The 20,205-nt window shown below is 41.8% G+C and overlaps 1 protein-coding gene across 1 annotated transcript in view; it reads left to right on the plus strand.

Moving 5' to 3' along the window:
- The window catches only part of SETBP1 (SET binding protein 1), a 246,319-nt gene that overhangs the window by 20,223 nt on the left and 205,891 nt on the right, over positions 1–20,205 (plus strand). The window contains exon 2 of the mRNA XM_062512763.1: positions 14,800–14,883. Within this exon, the coding sequence (XP_062368747.1) occupies positions 14,800–14,883 (84 nt within the window). The remainder of the gene's footprint in view (positions 1–14,799; positions 14,884–20,205) is intronic.

Below are 20,205 nucleotides of genomic sequence, written 5' to 3' on the forward strand. Positions count from 1 at the left end.
TTAACAGCTTTAACTTCAGTCTCTAAAGAGCTGATCCTTCATTTGTTACCCTGCCAGAAGAAAAACAAAAAAAACCCAAAAAACAAAAAAAACCCAAACCAAACTAAAAAAAGCTAAGAGGATGAGAAGTCAATCAATTTCAGTTAAAAACTTGTCATTGCTTATTTGTTTTGGGGATGTTAAGAGGCCAGTGCATCTGAGACCAACACAAAACTATGTCTTGCAACAAAACAGTGTCTTGCAGCAAGGACCATGGTTCTCAGCCACAAGCCCCTCTTCACCTCCAAAAGGGAAGTTTATCCCTTCTGTGTTGAGCAAGGAAGGTTTGGTTTTATTTAATCATTAATATTTTCAGCACATGTGTTGCTTCATATTCATATGAAGGTTTGGGGTTCAGATTCCAAAGAGTTTTGAACCTCAAAACCCAGGTGTATCCAGCATGCAAGCCAAAGAATTGGAAACATGGGTTTTGTGCTTAAAATGAAAGTTAAACTTCCTCTGTTTTGATCTCCCTCCCTTCAAATAAAGGATATGACAGCACACGCCATCCTCTGTGAGAAAAGAGTTAGATCTACAAAGAACTTTGAACCCCAGAGTGATATCATTCATTTTATTTGGTCTGTTCTGGTTTCTAGTCAAAATGAGAGAAACACAAAAAGATCTTGAGTCAGCGCTGCTTTTATGGTTTTTATTTGTTTTGGTTTATTTTTTTTTTTTTTTGTTTTTTTTTTAATCTGAAACCCTAAAAATGTAAGGGCAGCGAGACAGGAAATATAAACTGAAACTAAAAATGAGACTTGAAGAAGCCCAAGAGAAATGGAAAATCAAAACTTTGCTGGGGTGTCTTCAGTTGTAATGACCTGAAAGCTGGGTTCACCCAAGAGTGAGAAATTGTACTTTTTCATCCAACAAAAAGAGAAGAGCTTCTCTCAGGGGACTGATGAGTCTGGTCATTTCAAAAGTTCCAATTTCTAAAATAATTCACATAATAGCAACCTCTTACTACAGAAGGGTGTTTTGCTGCTGTTGTTATTGGTTTGGCTTTTTGATTTGATTTGTTTTGGTTGATTGGGTGGTTTGATTTGTCTTATTTGCGTTTGTTTGTTTGTTGGTTGGTTGGTTTTGTTTTGTTTTGTTTTTTTAGGGAGAGCCAGACCACTTGGATATCAGTTTTCAGGGGAAACTGAGGCTCACAGCTGTAACCTGAGTTGCCACAGGTTATTCATACATGGTGCTGCTGTTCCTAAAAGCTTATATTTCACAGTTTCCAGGCTAGTGCTTTATCTTCTAGGCCTTAATATTTCTGCAAGATTGTCTACTCAGTTGGTTAGGACTTTATATCAAGAAGAAGCAGTTACTGACCAGAAGTTTAGAAATTTGCCTTCTTCACAAAATAAATTTATTTATTGGTTTGTTTTTGTTTTTGCTTTTTTTTTTTCCCCTGTGTGTGACTTCTAGTTCTCAGCAACTAATTTCTCTGAAAGAGGTTAAATAAGCCTTCTACAAGCCCTGTGACACAGAGTTTCAGTGAAGTAGGGACCAAAACACAACTGTGTCTGAGTAAATGTCTTGTTTGGGTGTTTGTAATCTGACTCAGCAGCCCAGACCTTGATTTTTATCTTCTCAGAGGATTGGGTGGGAGGAATGGGTAATAACAGTTCAAAGCAATGCAGTTCCTAACATCTGGGGCTAAAGGGAGGGATGGTATTTTGCAGTAAGGGCTATCAATATCTTGATGTCATTCATTGTTCAGTTGTTTGCCCTGTTGTAACATTTTACAACTAGAAAAGAAGCTCAGATCATCCGTGCCTCCTACAAGACACTTCGCTTGTTTGGAATTAATTTAGGAATTGCAAATATACTTCATCCTTCCCCCACTGATTTTGCTTGTAACACCCCAAGAAAATACAACAACCAAGCCTGGGGAAAAGTGAACACCAAATGTTAGAAAGATGGTGAAGTAACGTGGATGGGAGCTGATAAACTTGAGAAGTTTGGTTGGAAAGATCTCCCTCAGACTTCGAATGAAAACAAAGCAGTCCTTCCCCTCCCGAAAAACGCAATTTTTCTGTCAAAGAATGAAAATGCATAGAAATTTGAGTGGTTTTTTTTGGACTTCAGGCATCCTCAGAAAATCCTACATTGCCCATAGGGAACATAATGAAAATAAATAAGCGGGGTTTTTGCCGCATTTGGCTAGATAAGAGAAGTCATTGGGTATTTATGTAGTTATTTATTTATTTATTTATTTATTTATTTATTTATTTATTTATTTATTTATTCGTTGACAGCATTGTAAAAGCAAGTCCAAACAGAAGATTTCTAAGCATTTGAGTTCCTCCTGCTGCTTTGGTTCAGGCCTTTGAAGCCCCAGGCAGGCCAGGGAGGAGGGTGGAGCTGTGTCTGCCAGCACTCCGCTGCTCTGCCTGGGCTGGCCCCAGCCTCTGCTGGGAATTAAGGGGTTTTTTGGTTGCCTTTTGTCTCCTTTGAGGCAGAATAGGCTGCCTGGCCAGCAGCTGGCTATCTCCCCATGCTTGCCACTGATTTGCATGTGACCATTCTGTTTCCTGTAGTTTTAGATCCAAGTCTAGCAGCAGCAGAAAAGCATAGGTTTAGGTCCAGTCTTACACAGTGGATTTGTGGCTCACTGTGACTCAGTCTTGGGTTTTTTTGAACTTCCAACACAGATGCTGAGACAGTTGATATGGGAAGCTGGGGATGGCAGATGGCCTTAAAGCAGCCCTAAAGGTGAGAATCTGATAAGACCCACTCATTAAGACAAGCCTGGCAGCCTTGAACCCATAGGCTTCATGGCAGGGAGATATGGGGGACTCAGGTCTTCATAGAATCATAGAATACCCTGAAGTGGAAGGGATCCACAAAGATCATTGAGTCCAGCTCCTGGCCCTCCACAGGACACCCCCAAAAATCATACCAAGTGCCTGAGAGCATTGTCTAAATGCTTCTTGAGCTCTGCCAGGATGGTGCTGTGACCACTGCCCTGGGGATCCTGTTCCAGGGCCCAACCACCCTCAGGGGAAAGAACCTTTTCCTGATATCCAGCCTAAACCTCACCTGACACAGCTTCATTTGATTCTCTTGGGTCCTGTCATGGATCACCAGGGAGACTTCAGACTCCTCTCGTATCTTTGACCCTTCATATTGATGATGTGGTTGGCCTTCCTTGGCCAATTAATGGCAGCTTGTCACAGAAATAGTCCCTGAGTGTGTTGCTCCTTTTGTCCACATGTTTAGGTATGATATGGCACTGAGGGAGCTCCTCTATAAAGGTGACAATTGTCCTTTGGTCCTTGTGAGGCCAAGATTGGCAAACACGGTCCCTTAAATTTCACTGCTAGTGTTCTTGTAGCTGCTGGAGGTGAATTAGTCAGGTCTAGAAAGATTCCATATGGCTGTATTAATCCAATGTTTGGATGTGAGAGCTTTGAAGGTGTTCAGTTCTGTTGTATAAATCAAGGAGTCACAGCTGAACACCTCTGGTATGGTAGTTTAGAGATGATCCTACTATTGGTTTGAAAAACTAGTCTCAGGCCCTCCTATAATGAAAAGATTTCTTGTTATTAAACATGAGAGAAAGGAAGGAATCAGAGATAGTGAAAGTGGTTTTTAAAATACAAAACCTCTCAGATGGAAGGCAAGTCAAGAACCCCAAAATTTCTCAGTGTCATACTAATAGCATAGTCATGAGAGTACAACTTCCCTTGTCACAAATACAGATGCAGAGTATTTTGAAACCTTGCTACAGAATGTAAATGTGAAATTATGTGTTTCTGGGATAGCTTCATGCTCAAAAGCTCCAGTTAGAGAGGTGAAAGTTGGTACTTGCTGCTCCTTGTCCTGCCACAAGTGGCATCCTGTGAGCGGACACATTAGAGGATCTTCTGGAGCTTTCTCTGTGCGTCCATCAAAAATGCCCAGGGTCCTTATTCCCTTCACATGATGACCTGGTTTGTTTTGTGAAAAACTCTGACCTCAGAGGAGATGCAGCTTTAAGGAGTCAGCTTGGATGCCATTAGCTCAGTGTTGATTGCTCCCAGCTCCCACATCTCAAAGTGAAAGTACAAGAAAAAATAACCCTCCCCTTCCCAGTTTTCCATGCTGCACCGCCTTCCCATTGATTTTATTGCAGTTCATTGTTATTCCTAATGAGAGAATTCTGATTTAATGGAGTGTTGGACAGACTGTAGTCAGCACAATTCCTCTTTCCTTCCACCCTATTTCTGTAGAATAATGTAATATGATCTACAGCAAATCCTTTTTTTATTTTTTTTTTTAAGAAATATCCAAACGGAGGAATCAGATTGATTGCTGTATTTGTGTACTTTTCTGTTCTCTGGAACACCTTCCTGCAGTAGTAACATCAAATGTAAAGACTGAGGAACTTGACCTGGCAGGTGCCAGCTCTTGGGAATACAAATGTTCAGCTGTAGGAAATATCTGGGTTGCAGCAGCACTATGGAAGTAATTAGGCAGAGGATAATGGATGGGCTGCAGTGAGATAGGAGGGAATGACTCCACAGAGGTGCTTCATGGTGAGATCATAAACTACAACAGTGGAGCAAGGTTGGGCTGGTGATGTCAGCCAAAATCTGTGGTGAGATTTATCTCCTCACAGAGGACTTCTCCCTGGATGTTCCTGCTTTTATTGGTTCCCAAATCTGGAGGCACCTCTGCAGGGTGACTGCAGCAGTGTTAAAGATGGAAATGTTGTCATGTTTTGATTGTAGTGAATTTCTGGTTTCTGTTTCCACTCTTACAAAGTATTTTGCAATCATGAAGCACTTCCTTCTTTCTGATGGCAAGTGGGCAGTTCGTCTGGAGAAAGAGTCATTCTCTAGTACCAGACACATGGTGTGAATCTTGGGGTGAGCCTTGTGGTTGTTCTGTGAAGGGCCAGGAGTTGGACTCGATGATCCGTGTAGCTGATCCCTTCCAATTCAGAACATTCTATGTTCTTCTGATTCTGTATTAAGGACCACAATACCAACAGCTGGAAAACTTAATGCAACCTTTCCTTTGGGGCAATGCTTTCCACACTTGCATGTTGCTTCCCTACATGTACAGATGCAGATGTAGATAAATGGGGGTCTTAGGACAGATAATGCTGTTGTAGATCACTGCTTGCAAGTAGAGAAACGATCATGAGTGAAAACATTCAATTCCTTCAGTTTTGTTCTGTGGTTGAGTCAGGCTGCAATGCAAAAACACAACCTTGAATCAGAACGTACTGCCTTCAGGAGGATTATCTTCTCTTCTCTGTTTGGGAAGGACTCAGATGTAGGGCATGGCTAATGGAAGTGCTCCTTCCCCAGCAGTCTGTGTGACACCTTTCATTCTGGGCAGCATCTGTGCCCAAATACAACAGCTGGAAAGAGGAGGTCTGCTCTTCATCCCCAGGCACCTCTCCCTGCAGGGGATTCCCCTGCATGGTCTTATGCAGCCCTAGTGGTAATTATCATCTTCTCATGTGTCAGTGGGGTTTGCCTCCAGAGGAACCAATGAATGGCTTTTGGCACCCATATGTGCAGGTATACAATATCTCATGGCAAGTTAAAAAAGAAAAGAAAAAAAAAAGTAAAAAGCAACAGTAAAAGTTGTTGAAAAGTAGTTTTCTTACTCCCTTTTTCAATCTGCTGTTTAAACAGCAGCAGTTGTCTGGTGTAAAAAACTATTTTTCAGGTTAGTCTATTTTTTTTTAACCTTGAAGTTTTCATTTCAGCTTGAAAAACAAACATAATGTCTGTTATACACACAGATTTGCTCCCACCCTGCCATAAATATTTAGTGACAGTGAGCCATGCAGTTCCTTGAGCCAGCCTCTTTTTTCCCTTTTCAAGAAGAAAACAACAAAATTCTCTGCTGTCTGCACTTTCCAGGGATGAAATTTTTTTAAAGATACAGTGTGGAAATAATGGTGTGTTTTAGGAAACGGGGTTTTTTTCTCTTCTGTTGTCTTTATTGCCATTTCATTATTTTTCCCTCTGTTTTTGCAGGGTTAGCAGCTTTCGAAATTAGGGTACATCAAAATCTAATACAACACCCTCCCCCCTCCGCCCCATAGTCAAACCTCTCCTTGCTCTAACCTGTGCTACTACAAGAAAAAAAATAAGGTGACTTAGAGAGTTTAAAGAAAATCTTAGCCCAGCATCATAGCCATCATGTCCTGAAGAATCTGCCAGCCCAGTTCAGGAGATGAGGATCTCCCTTTTCTTCCTCTGGCTGGAAGTCTCTCAGTGGGAATCTCCTCACTGGAGTGTGGTGCCTCCTTGCCAGGGAAGCAGCACATGGGTTGATCTCTGTGAACAGGTTAAATAAACAGGACTATGTTTGGGTTAATTGTCACTGGTTCTACTTCTCTCCATTACTGATCTATCTGGGAGCCTGGCCAAGGACCAGATGTGAGAGACAGCATCATCACCTCCCTCATCGTCTTTATTGTGTCTGGATTTGTCCCTTTTTTTTCTTCCTTATCCCCAACCCCCCCGCCCCCCCCCCCCCCCCCCTTTTTCTTTTATTTTCTTTTCTTTCCTTCTTTTTTTTCACTATTTTTGTTTTTCTCTTTGGCTGAGCAAATAGGCCAGATGGCAGTGAGGAGAACAGACAACAAGTGAGCCATGGCATATGGGCAGCCTGTTTAATTTCAACTCCTGTTGGGAAGTGGTTTGCAGGGAGATAAGTTACAAAAGCAGAAGAGGAGGAGGAGTGTGTTTTGGAGGGGAGGGGCAGGAGGAAGGGAAGACCCTTTTTGAGATGAAGCAGCCCAGCTGAGAGGAATCCAGGGCACAGGGGACTGAAACCTTGGCTGCATTCCTGACATGAAGCAGTAAATTAGCTGTTTCCGTGTCAGTTGGTGCAGGAAGTCTTGTTGGCTGCACACGGGGAAGGAGAGATGGGGATGTCTGCCTAGAACAAGAAAGAGGAGGACATGTCTCTGATTTCCATCTCACCCCCCCTGTCCCAGGCAAGCTCCAGCCATGTTTAGGATCTGGGATGTGGAGGTTTTTGCCCAGCTACAGAAGAGGAGTCATGCTGCCCTATTTTCTTTGCAAATAGGATTGTGTATGTTTTGCTCCTATGGGCATCAAAGTGAGATCACCCACTAAACAGTCCTTTGAAGCAAAAGCCATGACTTTTTAAGTTGTGAAACAAAACAAAGTAAAAAGTTGACACAAAACAAAATTAAGGCAGCTTAATAACAATGAAGATGACAGTGTTTCTCCTTTCCCTTTCCCTTCTGTTTTGGCCTTCATTTTTCTCTGTCTCTATTTGCTTTTTGGATTCAATATGTGAGCCATCAGCTTCTGGCTATCTATTCACATCGTTCATTGCGTTTTGGATTTTGCAGACTGAGACCAAAGGGAGTCTTGCCTTAAATGTGTCTCAATATTTTAGGAGAAAATTAGAGTGAATTTCAGTAAATTATAGATGTGTGAGGCTTCCTGGCTTTGTTTTGATGTACTCAGACTTTGGGAGACAGTGAGGACAGGTAGGTGTACTTTTCTTGCTTTTTGTGAATGTGTTGCTTTTGAATCTCAGGCTAATTGGAATGTAGTTTAAAATGGCTACACAATTTAGCAATTTGAGAAGTCTTATCCCTCCTGATGCTCAGCGGGTTTGGTGTTCCTTGGTACAGGCTCTCAACACCTTCATCCTACAGGCTTTCTTAAAAATCACCCATTTTGGCCAACAACATCATAATTTTGTTCTGTTTGCTCCTCTTTGATGAGAACAAGCAGGAAATCCCAATACAGTCATCACACATGTGTACCATTTGGAGCTCTGCATGTTATCAGCATCCTGACTAGTGGATGGGACTCCATCTCGATGCACCCATGTCTGAGATTCAGCTGTGAGCACCATGCTTGGTGGTTGCCAGGGTGGGAAAACTCTACACACCATTTAGTTCCGGAAAATCTGATCCTGTTGGCAGGATGCAGATGATCCTAAGCTGAAGTTGCACTCTAAACATGCACAAAGAACTTTATATATGGCATTAATTCTGCAGAGAAGTTTTTATTCACTAGAAATTCTGTAGCAAAATGATTATGCATCACTGGCTTGGTGGAGCAGAATTTTAACTTGCAGCTCAGGCACTCCTCCACTGATTAGTTTTAACATGAAATAGAAACACAAGCCTGTGATTTATTGGTGAAATATTTAAGATAGATTGTTAAATTATTTAAATAGCAGAGTTTAAAGCAGACAAGATAAAACAAAACAAAAAGGCAGCAGATCCAAATAAAAGCTCAGTTTTCCTGAATTTGAAAACTGTACGTTTAGACTCACTAATTATCTGAAAAAAAGTTTTCACTTTATTATGCTCACAAAAAACCTAATCTTGAATCTTTTGTTGTTTGATCCCTGTAGATTCTGTTTCATCTGTAGTGCTAGGAATTGTTGCAGCCTCCATCATTTTTTACCACTCATCTAGCATGTATTTGCTCACTCACCCAGCAGTTTTCCTCTTTCTACGCAGGCTATTGGAGAGATTTTTTTGACTTACTGTTGATAACCAGGTGAGGACTGCTCCAGTCTTCCTGCCTGGGGTTTGGACATCACCTCATCTTTTCCTGCCCTTGTAGGAAACCTTCCATCCTGCCTTGAAAAAGCTTGTTTGCATCCACTACACTTGGCTTTGCCCGCTTTCCCTCTAGCATCTGTATGAGACTACCACAAAGTAAAATTAGAGATGTTTTCTCAAAGGAGTACATAGAGACCATGCTTGTGGTCCAGAGTGGACGCAATAACAGTTGAAACTCGTGACAGTGTGAAGAAAGTGTGAATAGGCATGAAGACTTTTTTTGTGGACCCTTGGCATTCATTTCATAGTATCACAGAACAATTTGGGTTGGAAGGGACCTTAAAGATCATCACACAGGCAGGGACACCTTCCACTAGACTGGGTTGCTCAAAGTTCCATCCAACATGGCCTTGAACACTTCCAGGGATGGAGCCTGCACATTTTTTTCTAATTCTTTTCCCTCATTTTGTGATAAAATACATGGGACTTGCTCCATCCTAAGGAGTACTTAATGGTTTCAGTTTCTGTTTGTTATAAGATTCTCCAAATTTGAGGGAGCTTGCTCAGCCATGTCTGTTTTGAATATCAGATCACTGTGACACATGAAAAGCAAAGGCGATTAAGCTTTGACACATCTTCAGTAAAAACTCATGGGAAATGTGCATCAAGACCCATAGACAGCTTTGAAAATTTCAGTCCTTTCTCTTCATCTACTAACATTTCAGCACAAAAAAAAAGAAATATTTTTCAAGTCTGACCTCCTCTAGCAAGCCCTTCGTCTTGGGCTGTGCATCTGGGAAGGAGAAAACTTTCAAGGTCTGATTCTTTCAAATGTGACCATTGAAAAGATAATTAGGACAGGCAAATCCAAACAGTACTTTTGCAAATGGTATTTTTTTTTTCCCTGTGTATGTCTATATTATACTTTTCCACCTGCCTTCAAAGGGAAGCTGATAAAAAGGATTTGCTTGGCCTTTTTGTTGCTGATGGGGGAAGGGTGCCATTTTTGTGTAGTGCTGCAAGACAGATCTGCAAGTGAAACTACCCCAGCAGGGACAATCCTGCCCAGAGGGGACAACTCCAGGGACTGAAGCAGGTTTTCTCCTTTTTTTTTTCCATTGCTCTCCTTTGTGAATTTGTTGTGCTGTGGGACCAGGTCCTTTATGGCATGTAGGAGTGGGGTTTATGGAGCAATCAACTCCATCAGCAGTAGCGGCAATCACATAATGCTTTGGTCTTTTGTAACAGATTTTGTGTGTGTGAGCTGAAAGTATGGCCGGGAGGGAATGTGAATTTTTTTTTTTTTTTTTAAGTTGGAAAGAGTCTGTCTGAGTTCCTTTATGCTTTTCAGGCTCAGGGATGAGAGAGAGCGTGTGTACGTGTGAGCGTCTGTGCCCATACAGTTGTTCAAGTGGGAAAAAACCCCGTTTGCAGTTCACACAGGAGGAATTTCTGATGGAGACAACAGTGCTAAGCAGAAAGGCACATCCTGATCTCTAGCAAGTGAGGGGCACACTGGCGGACACACGCACACAACACATACTCTCCGGGCGCTCTGCATAATACGTGCAAAGCGCTGCTCTTTAATGAACGTAACCTATGGTGGCTGGGATGCAGCCGGCCAGACCTCACCATTAATAAACTGGGAACATTCTTCTCCTTTTTAGTCCCTTTCAATGCCAGCCCTGCGTTTTGATCTCCCTTGAATGCTGCTCCCCCTCATTTGGGGCTCCAATTCTGAGAAGATTTGGCGCATTGTTTGAGGTCGCAGGATGTCGGATTGATTTCGGAGCTTTTGTATTGACTCCGGGCTCCTGAATGAAGCTGTCATGTGTGTCTGTGGTTGGCTAGCAGGCTGTCCGGCTGCAAGCTGTGCCTTCCTTTGTTGTTTAGGCCTCATTGAGCTGAGGGAAGAGGCTCATTTCAGGGTGATTTACCACCACCCAAACACCAGCTGTCTGTTGTACTGCTGCTTGCCTCCACCTTGGATTCAGTTCTTGTTTCCCTTCCTCTCCCCCCTTCTCTCCCACTCTACCACTGTAGGCACTTGGGTAGTGGTTCTTCAAAATGTGTGGATCACCCTGACTGAACAGCAAAAAAAAAACATAACAAACACTGAATGTGTTGCTCTTCCTAATGGCATTTATGCAGCCATGGGGATTTTTTGAGTTTGCTGTTGCAGTGCTATACATGGACTCAAAGAATGATATACCATGTTGGAAGGGACTCACACGGATCATTGAGTCCAGCTCCTGGCCCTGCACGGGACAGCCCCAGTGATCACAGTGTGTGCCTGAGAACCTTGTCCAAATGCTTTTTGGACTCTGGCAGACTTGAGGCCTTCCCTGGGGTGGTTCCAGTGCCTGACCACCCTCTGAGTGGTTGTGCCAGCTCCCTGGGGGAAAAGTTGCTTCCAGTATTTTCAGTTGCTGTTGCTCAAAAGAGAGAAAGGCTAATGAAAACCAAGCAGGTTAGAGCCCAGCTGGACCACCAGCTTCTGCAAGGTGCTTGGCACAGTGCTAAGCCAAACCCACCTCTGGAGCTGAGCTTTCCAGCCACAGACTTGGACGACAGAATCTTACCATTAATCCCAGCCAGCAACTCCAGAGCACAGAGCCTGGCAGCTCCCTGGAGGCTGGCTGGTGCCATGTGCCTCATGTCTGACTCCTTTAAACGGGGCTGGCAGCTCCACACGGGATGGCTCTGGGCAATGCCACAGTGATTTGTGTGTGCCCTGTGCCTCCCCTGGAGCTGCTGGCGTGAAGCGAGTTGTGACCGACCCTCATTTGACTTCTGGGTGATGCAGTTCAGTCTTTCTCGACCACAGGCTGTTAAAACTGGCAGCTGCTCAGCTCCTGTCACCCGTGCAGCTGAGATAATTAAGCCTGTTACTATTATTATGGTTTTTCTTATTTTTCTGCAAAAAATTGGCCAACTGCTGGAGCCCGTGGTGCAAGGAGGTGGGTGAGGCCAGCCAGACTCCCTGTAAGAGGTGGGATAATAGGACATATGTCAAGGAGCCTTCTTGCTCTTTTGCCTTGGGAAGGATGATGTCTGGCAGTAGGTGTGAACCAGCAGAAGGCAAAGCAATCTTCCCTGTTGGAAAATCTTTTGCCTACCTGCTTCTATACAATAGCACCTCATGCTATTAAAAGGCCAGGAAACATAGAAATTATTCTCCATTAATTAAGACAAAGCATCTATACCCAGTCAGATGAAACTCCTCTCTTTGTGGTGTTCTCTCCTTCCCCTGTAAGCATCAAGCTGATTGAAGAAAGGAGGTAAATATTAGGAGGTAACAACCACAGCAGGATAGCCTCAGAGAGGTGTTTTAATTTCTTAACAAACTCCTTGGGCACTAGAAACTGTAAAATAACACACAGATAAACAAACAAAAACTCACTAACCCTTAGCACCCTGGAGGGCTCTGTTTCAGATCGCTGAATAAAAGCTGAAGTTGCACATGCATGTTTAATGTAACACAAGGCGTGTGCTGTAGAAAAGTGTGCTTTCCTCTAATCTGGTTCCAGACAGAAGCATCTAAACAGAAGCCCCTTTCCCTATCCCCACTGAACTGTTTGGTGTATGTGAGGAAACCCCTGAATGACAAGGCCTCCATCTGCTCTGGAACAGAGTTGCGACTGGCTGCAAATGTTGTCCATATGCTTTTTTTTTTTTCCCTTTTGCCTTTCAACTTAGCTGCCTAATGGTAGACACCTATCTGCAAATTAAGCATCTGCTCATAAGGAGCTTTCCTAAAATAAGGTGGAGGTAGTAACTCATTCATCCAATGCACATTAAGAGAGGTGCACTTGCAGCTGGAAAAGGAGGTGTATTTATCCAGTGTATTGGATTTTGGGTTTTCTTAGGGAATTCAAGAGTCCCTTCATTCTCGTACTGTCAGAGGAAAAGAAAAAAACTCAAGTTTTGGGTTCATATTTCCCTTGCACTCTTGATTTTCCAGGTGGTTATGGGAAACATCTTGTGATTTCTCTTTCTTAAATAAAACTGGTAATACTTCTGTTTGGACAGGAGAACATGGTCATGGTTTGCCAATAGCTCAGGTGGCATTAGAGTCATAGAAGGGTCTAAAAATGGGAGTTTTTCTCCTTGTCTTGTAGTTAAAAAAGGGTTGGATTACCTTCTTTGTTGTAACAACTTTGCAATGGACGGTGGGACAAGCTGAGCATCAACGAGACATAAGCTACTATAGTTTCCTAACCACAACTGTATGTTAATGCTGTAGCCACCCCAAGGTATCCAGTCACCTTTTGGGAAATGTGTGAGTCTCTCCTAGGTCTTTTTATAGCTTCAACTTGTCTCATATGCTGTGGGGTGTCTAGAAGGTACTCTGTGGTGAGAAAAAATGTTCTCTCCCCTGTGCCTGAGTTTCCTGTCTCTAACACAGTACTTTAATACACTTCCTTTAACTTACAGTTCAATCACTTCTTTCTGAGAAAAAAAAAAGGCAAAAAACCAAAAACTTTAATAGATTACAGACCAGTTGTTGAAGGATTGAAGTAATGGGGCAAGAGTGAAACACCTTTGACAGATGGGAATCACAGGCAGAGAAGGTGAGTTGGAAGTAGTCTCCTGAAAACCTCAGAATTTGGCAGTTTGTAATCAGCAGCCCAAACATGAGGCATTTTTTGTAGTTACCAGATTAGGTATCAATACAACCTTTTCAGAGTCTTAGTTTTTCCCAGCTTCTGTTTTGGAAGGAAAGAAAGAAATAATTTCTGCACATTATCTGACCTTGCTGGGATTTGTGAGATGCTGAGCTGACCAAGTAAGAAATGTCCCCACATCTGGCAGGTTACAAGCTCTCCCAAGGTGACCAAAAGTTTATCTGCATTTTTTTCAACTCCCGCCACCAAGGGTCATCACTCTGCTGTGCCCTGACATTGAGCAGTGGCTGCAATTCCTTTTAATTGTGCCCTTTCCCTTCCTCATCATTTAGGGCAGAGCACTTCCACTTGGCTAAACTCACTAACTGTGTTGGGATCTCCTTTTCTGTATAAATTAATCCAGCTGAAATGCTCATGGCTGCACATGAGCAGATTTTCCCTCTGTTCCCCAGCAGAGGCCAAGAGTTTAGTTTTCAACTGTGGACAGCAAAATCCTGAAAGTAAGCAATGTCTTTGTGTGCATGCCTATGTAAAAACAAGTAATTATGATATGCTTGTGGGGACTCCACTGGCTCTTTTTGACTTCATTCAGTTTAAATTCAAGCAGCGTTTTGACCAAGTCTGGAATCCTAGCTCCTTTCTGTGGTGGTTATTTATTAATATGTCCAGGTTTGATAAGCAACAAAAATACTTTGGTGAAGAACTAAAATGAGTGAAATAACCCCCAGAATAAGAGCCCTGTTAACATGAGGAATCTTGCTGCTTGGATCACAGTCAGTCTGATGGGTTTTCAACAAAAATAAAGATGTCTGAGCTCAGCTTCCCTCTCAGACTGTTGGTTACAGGTAAAAGGGTTAGACTCTGTTTCTTTGCAAATCTCTGTTGGTTTGAGCATCATTCCCCTGAAGTGTCCAAGGTCAGGTGAGACAGGGCTTGGAACAACTTGTTCTAGGGGAATATGTCGTTGCCCACAGCATGGGGTGGAACTGGGAGATATCTAAGGTCCCTTCCAACCCAAACATTCTATGATTTTCTGATTCTATGTTACAGTCATTGCAGAATCTGTACCAGCAGTGTTAGGTGAGAGTATGCTCCTGGATACCTGGCATGGGTTTACCAGAGATGATGTGGATCCATTGTTCTACTGAGAGCAAGTCTCTCCCGAAGACTTTGTTTCACCAAATCTGGGCACATTAGAAGCAAGTAGGCATTAACTTGATAAAGGTGAACAGAAAAAAGTAGTGTATGAACTTTTCCTCAAGTCACTGCAGTTTGGTATTTGTACTGTCTGAGCATGCTAGACATGTTCCTGTTCATGCAAGTGTATGAAAACCATGTGTTAAAATAATATGTTTCTTTTCAGCTTTGCTTTCCTATTGTCTTTTTCTACACACCTTGTTTTCCTTCTTCCTCTGTGTGACTTCCCTAATGTTGTTGTTATTGTCCTTTGGGGAAGTCTTCTTGGCAGTTTGGGAGATCCCTCTCTGAAAGTGAACCTTCCAGCAACACAAGAAGAGTCCACAGGCTTCTTTAATGCCCTTTTTTCCTCTGCTTCTGATCACAAATACAAGCCTCCTGGTCTTCAGTGTTCAGATTGTGCTGATGTTTTTCCTTCCTTATCTCTTATAGGGAAAAGTTATTGGAGATGCAAAACTGCTTATGAGTTGTGGTTGCAGAAAAGGGAAAAATTCTCAAGTGAAAGACTCAGATCAGGTCAGTCAATATGTACCTTAACTGGTGAAATCTAAGAATGTCTTAACATCTGGTGGATTTAATCTGTGTTGTGCCATATCAGAGTTCCTGGACACAGACAGAGTCCTAGGCAGGATTGACAATGGTACAACATTAATGTTTTTGTGTTTGTTATTTGTAGAAAAACCCTCAAGCAAGACTGGGGATTCATTGCACTAGGAGATGTTAATGCCCTAGCCTGGCTTATTCCCATCTGGTTTATTTATTCATGAATTCTTTTTCTTTCTAAAATCCACTCCAGGCAATGCTTTTCTTAAAGAATATTGCATTTCCTTGCTGGCAAAATGCATGCAACCTTTGGTCTCCTACTGTAGCTGCCTGGATGGGTGGTAGTTCATTGCATGCTTTTCTTCTGAAGTGACACCATCAAAAGGACATTCTTTATTGGGGTTCCTCATGACAGACATGCAAAAACTTGTTCACAAACTGATGGCCAGGTTTCAATATTCATTACTTGGGATGAATGGCCCCTTATTCTAAAATTGGTCAAATTGGCATTGATGGGATTGCTGGTAGAGTTCAGTAATTGCAAGTGAGATGGGTTGTGCTTGGAAAAACAGCCAGCTGGCGGACTCTTCCTTCCCCCTGCCACTTGGCACTAATTCAGACAAGCCAGGTTCATTCCTGACAATTTTTTTGTTGTTGTTGTTCTTATGGGCTCCTGTCTTTGTAGCTAAAGATAGGTTTGAATCTGGAGATCATTCTTTCCAAATATGAAACAAAATTTGATTTGAGCATAAACATTTTATAAAATCAGGTCACCCAATGTTAAGTGTGGAAGAGTGAAGCAGTTGGTCTCAATTAACAAATTACCAAACAACTTTGCTCTCTAATGTACCTTGTGGACAACCTGTGACTGGGTTTAGACCTGAGGCAGATTCAAACTGAGTCCATGGTGCTCCAGAATGCTCCTGGTAGTTTCCTGAAGAGAAAAGAGATGATTCTCAGGGGAAAAAAAAAAAAAAAGGTGTTTTCACCTTCAACATGCATGTTCATAAAATTTAATTAATTACAATGTCTCCAAGCCTTGTTTTATTAAAGTCTGAGATCTGAGAACAGATCTATCTTATCTATAAACCTATCCATCCATCCATGTCCTGCACTATTCTCTGTTGTAAGTAATTTTTGTTACACTTATAAATTCTTTCTAGAATTGAGTCTTTCATTGATTTGCTTTGTTTTGCTTGGGTGCTTTTATCAGAATTTTCAAATTAACAAATTAATTGTCATGAGTTATATTGTCAGTTTACCATCAAGACAAAGATTTATATTACTTTTCTTTAAAATACTAGCTACCCATTCTCTCAAATGCAAGCCTAATATTCTCGTTTTGACTTTCTGACACATCAGGGGAAAATTAATTTAGAAATAAACACTCCTACTAACCTTAGTCTTTTATATTTTGGTGGACTCTGATTGAATCTCTTTTAGTTTACAAGGTGACCAGAACACTGTTAAAACACTGGTAGCATAGATTAGAAATAAAGTTGGATGACTGAGAGGTTTTAAAAAGCAGTATCTCCAACAAAACCTGGGTAGTAGACCTCAAACCCATAAATGACAATATTTCAGTTAGAGTATAGGCAACAATCTTCAAAGAGGAAAAAGTATCCCATTCTCTTGGATTTTTTTCTGGAACAGTGATAAAATATTTTTGCATTCAATTACTTCCTGAAATCTAATTTTTGATGCCTGATGATGTGTTGACCATATCAGTACCTTTTATTTGCTGTATCAACATAAATTATTTGGTAAATGCTTGCTTCAGAGGCTGTAATGCTCATTTGTCATGCCCCTGGCAGGGTCCTGTCTATATTTCAGGGGATAGGAGGTAGATGGGGAGAAAACTAGTACAGGAGGGTGGGTGGCAGTGTGGAACATTTGTTCGTGAATGCAGGACCTCAGCACAGCTTATAAATTATCCCCTGGGCCTTGTAGATAAACACAGACTTCTATGGTGACATCGGCTGGGAAAGGCAAACACTTGCTGATGATTGTAGGCTAATCCTCCAGGACACTAATTGCCAGAAGACCAAGGAAGCATTATTTTAGGAGCAGCTTTTTTCACTTTGTGAACGAAAAAAAACAAACAGTGCACTGGATTTAGTTTTGTCTGCTGAGCTCTACGACCTTGTTTCAGATTTTAAAGATTTACTTTCATTATTGTTATTGTTGCTGGGGCCTTTTTTTTTTCCCCTACCTTGCTTTGTGGTTCACTCTGGTATCTCTGTAAAGTTTTGTGAAAATGCAACTCAGTTTTAATTTGCATGAATATATGCATAAATAGGTATGTGGTTTCTATACCATTAGGTATTTAAAGGTTTGGTGTTAAAGTCACCAACTACTTTTCAGCTGAAATTTTTGTGAAAGATGATTGCTCTGCAAAGAGTTTATTTTTTTTTCATTCCTTCAAGTCAATTTGGAAACTGGCAAAAAATCTTAAACATACTACCCCACTAGGAAAATCCCCAGCTAAACCAAATCATAATCTCATTGCCAAGGATTTAAGTTAGCAGCATTTCTTACTTCAGCCTGGAGAAGAGGATCCTGAGAGGAGACTTCATTGCAGTTACAACTTCCTTGTGACGAGAAGAGGAGGGACAGACACTCTTCACTGTCATGAGCACACAGGACTTGAGGAAACAGCATGAAACTGAATCACAGGAGGTTTAGGCTGGATATCAGGAAAAGGTTTTTCCCCAGAGGATGGTAGGCACTGAAAAGGCTCCCTAGGGATTGGTCACAGCACCAAGCCTGCCAGAGCTCCAGGAGCATTTGGACATGGCTCTCAGGGATGCACAGGGTAGGATTGTTGAGGTGTCTGTGCAGGGCCAGGAATTACACTTGATGATCTTAGTGGGTCCCTCCCAACTCAGAATATTCTGTTATTCTTCAGGATGCCTCTAGTAGCAATGGCAATTCCTTGACCTGAGCCATGCTACCCTGAGTTTGGCAGTCAAAAACATCAACTCTCTGCATAGTATTTTCCATGGTGCAGGTCACCAGTGTGTAAAATCTGGACTTGTCAAGGGAAGAAGTCCAAACAGGCTCAAGGAACCCAACCTTCCTGTTGGGTTTGCACCTGAGTAGGAGAGGGACTGGTGGTCTGTGTTCTGTGGCCTCCCAGTCCAAATCAAACCCTGCATGATGACATGGAAGGGTAAAGAATGCAATGTAAGAAAAGCTTTGTAAACCTTGAAGGGAATAGAGCTGAGTGCACTGAAGAACTAGAGCAGCATCCCCCATGGATGGTCTCAAGGAAACTTAGGGTCAGTGAAGCAGGATGACTGAGAAGAGTCACCAGATAAGACCACCTCTTGCCAGCAAAACCTCCATGTCCTTGTCTGCCTTTGGCGCCATTGCTTGTTGTTTGTGTGCTTTGTGAGAGTAAAATTTATCCACTCTATGAGGCTCAGAACCAAGTCTCTGCACCACAAGCATCTTTCTGTAATTGTAAGGTTCATATATGCCCTTCAGAGTGCTTATTAAATTCCCATTAGTTTATGCTTCCCCATAATGCTATAAAGTTATAATGTTGCTTATTATTTGAGGTGCATTGCTATTTTAAGAGTGACAATCCTGGACTAGAATTTCCTTGTGCAAAGTAGCATACTAACACAAAGAAGAAAAGATGTTTCCCAGGGAGCAATTTCATTTGTGAGCTTTCTGAGGAAAACAAAAATGTAATTTAAGAACAGGAGGGAAATGTGTGGGTGGGCAAATAATGTGCATATTAGAGTTATGCATAAGGTTAAGAGCCAGAAGTAGAAGAGTGCTCCATATCCTCAGCATGTGCAGCTCTGCCTTCTGAGGGTTTAGTTTTATTTGCTTTCCATTGCTTCTCCCAAAAGGTGGGTGATACATCAGTGTTTTACTGTTCTTATCCTTTGATTTGCAGTTGTTGTTGTAGGTTTTTTCTCTTTTTACTTTTCTCCTTCTTTGCCTAACTTTTCTGGTGGTTCTTATGAGATCAAGTGTTAGTGAGAAGTCAGATGCCCTTTTCCTGCTGTATGTTTGGTCTTGGTTTTAATATGAAAAGCGTATGCCTCCTCTGGAAATGGTATCCATGCTGCAGAGTAATTATTTAGTGAATGGTGGATCCAATTCATGTTGGCAAGGATCAGATTAATCATTATTAATCATGACCCCTCCGACAGTAACCTCATCCTTTGCCTAAGTGCTGCTCTTTATTAAGAAGTAAAAGCTATTAGAGAATGGCTGAGCCACTGCTTTCATTGCACCAGCACAGGGCTCAGGACTTCTGGCAGGAGGCAGAGGAACTCAGTTCAAGCTAAAAATAGAGGCACATGGCCCGTGTTCCAGAAATGAAATAGGCAGCTTCCCCTGTGGGCTAATTCGGCCTCATCTGAGTGTCCTCCTTTCCCCTGAAGCCTCACGAGATTTTGACTCTTTCCAGAGGTTGAACTAAGTGTTAGGGATTAAATAATCTCTCTCAGATTTTTTTGTTTATCTGCTAATTTGTTTTTCTTTTCAAACTGAAGTAGATTCCAGTATAATCTAATCCATATGCAATCCTTGCAAGGATAGGATTTTAAATCCATTCTAAGATCCTGGTTGCAGCAGTATTCAACAGACTAACCAGGAGTTTATCTCCCTGAGACTTCAGTTGCACCAAGCAGAGCCTAAATCAAGCACCCTGTTTGAGGATTTATGGATTACATGAAGAAAACACTGCATTGTTTAGGTGAGGCATGCAGTGATGTTCATCTTGTGGAAAACAGTTGTGAGAAGTCAAACTTCTCTCTCCAAGTCACTGGACTGGGGTTTGCAGACTTCTATATGTATACATATATATGTCAGAACAGAGCTTTCTGTCACCAGAGATCTGCTGAGAGTAAATAATATTTTAATTCATAATTTCTCTGGTTTCCGTAACCTTTTAAAAAGGTTAGGCAGTTCTAACCATTGATGTTGTCATTGTTTTAGCAAAACCACAGTGACTTAAGTACTGGTCTGAAACCAATCTCCACAACCTTCCCACCCCACAAAGTCCACCTTAATTACTTCTTAAAATGTTTTCACTGACTGTGTGGAATTTCAGGACAAAATCCTTCAGGACAAAAAGGAAAGAAAAGTATCTTTTGTCTCCATCTAGCTCTTCCACTACCTGGCTGATAGCAGCAGAAAATTGAGCAAATGCCACACTATTTTGATCATTGCCAAAATTGTGGGAATAACAGTGTTTAATGGTTGAAGGAATTTATAGAAGAATAAAAGTAACAGCAAAGATGAAGGGACCAATACACATTGTCTGGTATGCTG

Source organism: Cinclus cinclus, chromosome Z, assembly GCF_963662255.1.
Source record: "Cinclus cinclus chromosome Z, bCinCin1.1, whole genome shotgun sequence".
NCBI classification, from domain to species: Eukaryota; Metazoa; Chordata; class Aves; order Passeriformes; family Cinclidae; genus Cinclus; species Cinclus cinclus.